Source organism: Chrysochloris asiatica, unplaced genomic scaffold (assembly GCF_000296735.1).
Source record: "Chrysochloris asiatica unplaced genomic scaffold, ChrAsi1.0 scaffold00183, whole genome shotgun sequence".
NCBI lineage: Eukaryota > Metazoa > Chordata > Mammalia > Afrosoricida > Chrysochloridae > Chrysochloris > Chrysochloris asiatica.
In genome coordinates, this window is record NW_006408701.1 from 6,891,908 (window position 1) to 6,898,376 (window position 6,469).

The window sequence follows — 6,469 nt, forward strand, 5'->3', positions numbered from 1 at the left end:
TTTTTTTTTTTTTTTTTTTAGTAACTGCTTCTTGGTCTATGTACAAGTTCCTTATGTGCACAATAAAATGTTCTGGAATACTGTTCATAGCAATGTTATTCACAGTTTGTTATGATCCACACAGTCTAACACATAAGTAAATAAAGCATAAGTAAACATCTTTCTGGTATTCTCTGCTTTCAGCTATGATCCATCTGACATCAGTAATGATATAGCTTGCTTCATGCCTTCTGAATCTGGCTTGAATTTCTGGCAGCTTCCTGTCAATGTACTGCTGTAACCGTTTATTAATTTTCTTTAGCAAAATTTTTCTTGCATGTGGTATTGATACGATTTAATTAACTCCGCATTCTGTTGGTTCATCTTTCATTGAAATGGGTAAAATATGGATTTCATTCCATCAGTTGGCTAGGTAGCTGTCTTCTAAATTTCTTGGCATAGACGAGCGAGTGATTTCCAGTGCTACATCAGTTTGTTGAAATATTTCAATTGGCATTCTGTCAATTGCTGGAGACTTGTTTTTTTTCCAATATCTTCAGTATAGTTTTGGTACCATCGGTTCTTGATCATATGCTACCTCTTGAAATGATGAACATCAAACAATTCTTTTTGGTACAGTAACTGTGTATTCCAACTTCCTTTGATGCTTCCTGCATCATTCAATATTTTGCCCATAGAATCCTTCAATGTTGCAAGTCAAGGCTTGAATTTTTTCTTCAATTCTTTCAGCATTGCTGAGAATTGCTGGACGTGTTCTTCATTTTTGGGTTTCTAACTCAAGTTTTTTGCACATTTCATTTTAAGACTTGACTTTTCTTCTCTAGCTGCTCTTTGGAATTTTCTGTCCAGCTCTTATTTCTTTTAGGTGCTTTAGCTTCTTTACGTTGCAGAGCAAGTTTCAGGATTTCTTCTGACATCCATTTTGGTCATTTTTTTCTTTCCTGTCTTTTTAATGAACTTTTGCTTTCTTCATAAATTATTTTTTTAATGTCATCCCATAAGTCTTCTGGTCTTTGATCATTAGTGTTTAATGCATCAAATCAGTTCTTAAGATGCTCTCTAAATATATGTGGGTTATACCTAAGGTCATATTTTGTCTCTTGTGGACTTGTTTTAATTTTCTTCAGCTTCATCCTAAACTTGCCTATGAGTGATTGGTGGTCTGTCCCACTGTCTGTCTCTGGCCTTGTTTTGGTTGATGCTATTGAGTTTCTCCATAGTCTCTTCCCAGAAATAAAGTAAATTTGACTTCTGTGTATTCCATCTATAGGATCCACATATGTAGTTGAAAAAGGGTGCTTGCAATAAAGAAGTCATTGTTCTTGCAAAATTCTATCATGTGATTTCCAGCATCTACCCCTTATTCATTTGTATGCCTTTGGTGGAAGTTAACATACTCTATTGAGCCTTAATTTATGCATCTCTAAGGTGGACAGCTTAACACCTAGCTCACAAGATTGCTAAATTTAAGTTAAATTACAAATGTGAACGTGTTTACTTAGCATAGCTAGTATGTAATCTTCAGTCAGAAAATGTTAGTTACTATCATAAATCTGGTTCTATGTTCACAGCTCTTTCTGCCTCATATGGATACGTTTCAAAGGCATTTCTCCTTTCTAGGGCAGTATGCTACAAGATATACAAGTGCTCATGTATTCTTTGCCTTGAGCAGTTTCCCAGGATTAGCTGGCGCTAAACTCATTTGTATAGCTGAAATTAATTTAACATAAAGGTAATGGAGTCATGGTGTGGCTCTGTGGATTTATGTGCTGGACTGCCAAGTTGTTTTGAACTGCAAAGTCAGTGCTTCAAGCTCACTAGCCGCTCTTTAGAAACCCTATACAGGGTTGCTGTGGGTTGGAACTGACTCGATGGCACTTAACAATAACAACAACAAATGTAATATATGTTGCTATTAAAGAGCTGACGGTTTTAATGTTAACACTGAAAAAGTCCTCATGGCACTGAATTCTTCAGGGTGACAATTCTTGCATGATTTATCTAGAACAAGTAACATCAAGACATTTATACTCACGATGGGAAAATAATGCATGAAAATCTCAAAAGTAAAAATAAAATCAAGTCAGGCAGTTTTACTTACGTATTCTCTGGTTCTGCATTAATTTTGTAAATTTGTTACAGAAATTATCATAGAGTATTCACTTAGACTCTAGAGGCCTCCTGGTGGCAGTTATATTTATTCTTTTTTTGTTTCATTTCTCTCCCTCAAGATTAATTAAATTTAGCTATATAGATGTGTCTCTTGCAATTACCTTTCATCTTTTCCAGCATTTTCACCACATTTCTTCTTTTCCATAATTTTCATTGCAGTTTTTATAATTTCTTGCTTTATCTAAATGGGAAAAGTTGAAAAAATAATGTAAAATCCTTCCTTTCTTAGCACAAAGTGTTTATTTTCTATATTTAAAATTGACTACACATTTTCATTGACAATATTCTGTTTGCTTGATCCTTGGCCTGACATTTAATTTCAGAATTTTGTTTTCCTATTCATAGATGCAAGAATGTCAAAGCCAGTGGACTTTCAGAAATTCAGCGCCTTCACAGTACTGATAAGGAAACAGCATCTCCAATGCCTAACAGCTAGTAGTGATCAACAAGACAACAATCCCAATCAAGGGGAAAGATCACAATTGTAGGTAAAGCCCACATAGCCACATAGTGTCTCTGTAATCTTTATATAACAGACCTAGTATTGGCTGTTTTCAATATAACTAAGTAAGTCAAAGAACTGTATTACCCCAATAACTTAATTTTAAAAAACCTTACTTCTATCTTAATCAGATATTTCAGATGAATGTTAGTATTTATTTCAAGAATTAATTGAAATCCCTTCCTCTATATTTACTTTATATATGTTAACAGAAGTTTCACCTAAATGTAGTAAATGAAAGAATATAATTCAAATAATCCATTCAAATGTTAATTAGTCCAGTGCATCCAAATATAGCTAGCTCCCGTTCGTTCAGTGGCTCAGTTGTTTTTACATCAAGTCCTCACCATAGTTATAGTTTGCAGGTGAGGTGGATTTGGTATTGTGTCCTACAAATATTCTAATAGCAGCAAAGTACTCCATATAGCCAGCAAACAGTTAAAAGCACAATAACACATGAAACTATCCTGAAAAGCTATCTGCACATGACTAAACATGCCACACTTTTCTTTCACTTCCGTGCCTTTACACACTGTTTCCTCCTTTTCTGCTTTGCTGATTTCTGGAAGCCTTCACGTCTCAACTTAAACACCATGTCTTCTATGAAGCCTTCCCAGATGATTTGGGATCCCCTTACCTACACTGCTATAGCACCTTGGGCATATGTCTTTGTGAGTATTTATGGTGTTTTAATTATTTATGTATTTATTACTAGAAGTAATGACTATTTCTCAAAGTACATAGCACATTTCTGACATTTAATAAGAGTGCAATAAGTGTTCATCGAATAAATGAAATACTACAAAGAAATAGAGCAAGAAGAGGACAAGGAAAAATATCCACTGCATGTGACCAGAAGTAATAATACAAAAAACTTCTGACAGAAATATTTAGTAGAATGGTAGGAAGTGAAACCAGATTCAAGACACAATGTCAGATAAAATGCCTATGAGGGTTTTACTTTATCTAGAAATCACTGAGCAATCGTGTTCTTATTTAGTGAGTATTCATATTTGCCCCATTCCCCGATAGTGATTTGTTTTGCACTAAAGATCTGTGCACCTATCTGTTTGACTATCTATCTAGGAGTCCCAGAGTGTTGCAAAGGGTTAAGCCCTTGACTACTAGATGTTAGAACCCACCCAGAGGCACCTTGGGAGACAGGGCTTCTGAAAGGTCACAGCCTTGGAAACTCTTACGGAGCAGTTCTACTCTGTACATATCGGGTCACCATGAGTCAAAAGTGACTTGATGGCAACTAACATCTCTCTCTTTCTTTCTCTATGTATCTATGGAGCTCTGGTGGTATAATGGTTAAGTGTTCAGTTGCTAATCAAAAAGATTGGTTAGACCTGGCAAACTGCTCTTGTAAAAATTATTGTTGTTGTTCAGTGCCTTCAAGTTGGTTCATAATCATGGCGACCCTGTTTCTGAGAAGCAGCTGGTGAGTTTGCACTGCTAACCTTGCAGTTAGCAGTTAGCATTCCAGTTCTTATCCTACAGTGCCACACCAGGATTCCTAGGAAACTATGGCAATGTTACACTCTGTTGTTTAGAGTTGTCATGAATTGCAATTGACTGGATGGTGCACACGGCACACATGAATCCACCTGAACTATGTAAAATGAATTAGAATGTATGAACTTGAAAAAAAGCTTGCATTGTAGAAAGTTAATTTTGTCAACATAGCCATAATGAGCATTTGATGATCACAATGAATAGTTCAATACAACCATCATCACAAGAATGATCAAACAGTAAGAGCTTCAATTTATAGAATACTTATTATCATCTAGACTCTTATCTAAAATGTTGACATTGTGTTTCATTTAATCATCACAGGAACATACGAGGTAAATATTATTCCCATTTTATAGTTGAGAAAACAGGGTACCAATTAGTTACTCGGAATTAATTAGGATGGGTACTAATGGAGGGGAAGAGGAAATCTTTTGTAAGCAGTTGCACTGTTGTTAGGAGCACTCAAGTTGATTCTGACTCCTAGTGACTCCTAGTGACTCAACAGAATGAAACAATTAGCTCCCGTAGACATGTATGGCAAGACATGTGGCTTCTTACAAATAGGCTTTAAAATGTATTAAAGTAGTCATCAATTTAAGTAGATGCCAGAACTAGAAGAAACAAAGGCTGCAAAGGGAAAACATATTCTAATGAAAACTATGTATAAAGTCAAATCGATTCTGAGCTATAAAGTTGGAAGGGCTGACACTTACCCTTAAGCTCCTGTTCATTTGATTTTGCGCCACCTGTGTCCATAAATAGTCATTCCTTTTTCTGGTTACAAAGGACCTATTACTAATCATAAGAGAGACAATTTTAAAAGCAATGCTTGACTTTGAAAGGAATTGTTATTGAAGATTTATGTCTATAAGTCATATTCTTTCATTATGAATAATTGAACATCTGATTTAAGGCCAGACATTAGATGCAATTAAAATTAAGAACAGTGCAAAGCCTTTCTAGTACTCTTGCAAAATGGATTCTCAGATTAGGTGTTAATTACTGCATGACTTGACAGCACCTAATAACAACATTGGAGTCCTGGTGTGGTGCTGTGGGTTAATGTGCCAGATCTCAAAGCTGTTTGAACTGTAAGGTTAGTGGTTCAAGCTCACCAGTTGCTCCTCGGAAACACTATACAGGTTCGCTATGGGTCGGAATTGACTTGACGTCACTTAACAACATTAATATAACTAAAAACCAGTTGCCATCAAATCGATTCCAATTCAAGATGACTCCATGTTTACATGGAGCCCTGGTTGGAACCGACTCAGTGACACCTAACAACAGCCATGTGTACAGGTTAGAGTAGAATTATGCTCCAGAGGGGTTACCAACAGCTGGCTTTGTGGGTGGAGTTCACTAAGCATTTCTTCTGAGTCAGCCAAATTTGTTGAAAATGTTTGAACAACCCATTGTTGTTGTTGTTGTTGTTAAGTGCCGTTGAGTCGCTTCTGACTCATAGCTATCCTGTATAGGGTTTCCAAGGAAAGGCTGGTGAGTTTGAACCACCAACCTTGTGGTGTTCAAAATGACTTTATGGTCAAGGGCTTATCCTACGGCACCACATAGACTCCACTTAAAGACATGGTTGGGCTGTTTTCTACTTCTGAAAGGCCAGTCACTGAAAGTCTTTATGGAGCGCAGTTGTACTCTGAAACACATGGGGTCATCATGAGTTGGAATGCACTCTAAAGCAACTAGTTTGCTTTTTTTATTCGGTTGTTTGTTAGATTAAATAGCCTATTATGCTGAAAGTTCCAAAGGGAATGAGATGCTGAGTGAAAATATTCAGATTATGGAGAAGACTCAGTAGAAAAACCTGAGCTTTGTCAGGGAAGTCAGGCCTAGATAGAACAACTTAATGGGGTACCTTGGGAGACTGGATGATAGAGGGCATTGGCAAGTTGTAAAAATAACATTAATGTCATTTACATATTGTCTTCATTCAATCAATAGCGTCTTATACAATTTCTATTACAACAAACCAATTAAAACATAGATATAGAAAGGATGTGTTCACATTTCTACATTGCTCAACATAGGTACTAATGATTAATTATTAATTGTATTTTACCTGTCTGTTTCAGACTCAGTACTGGATGATGCTTTGAATCTTTTTATTGGTGAGTATCTTCGATAGTTTTCCAAATGACCATGAGATCGCTTTAAATAGCTATGAGAGCTTGATGAGTAGACAGGAGATCTCTCCGAGTAGACAGGAGATCTCCCCGAGTAGACACGAGATCTCTCTGAGTAGACAGGAGATCTCCC

General features: G+C 36.3%; 1 protein-coding gene across 1 annotated transcript in view; it reads right to left on the minus strand.

The window, feature by feature from the left end:
* The window catches only part of LOC102815131 (leucine zipper protein 4-like), a gene marked incomplete at its 5' end in the record, with an annotated part of 45,104 nt that overhangs the window by 31,183 nt on the left and 7,452 nt on the right, over window positions 1–6,469 (minus strand). The window contains one exon of the mRNA XM_006872130.1: window positions 2,274–2,353. Coding sequence (XP_006872192.1) covers window positions 2,274–2,353 — 80 coding nt within the window. The remainder of the gene's footprint in view (window positions 1–2,273; window positions 2,354–6,469) is intronic.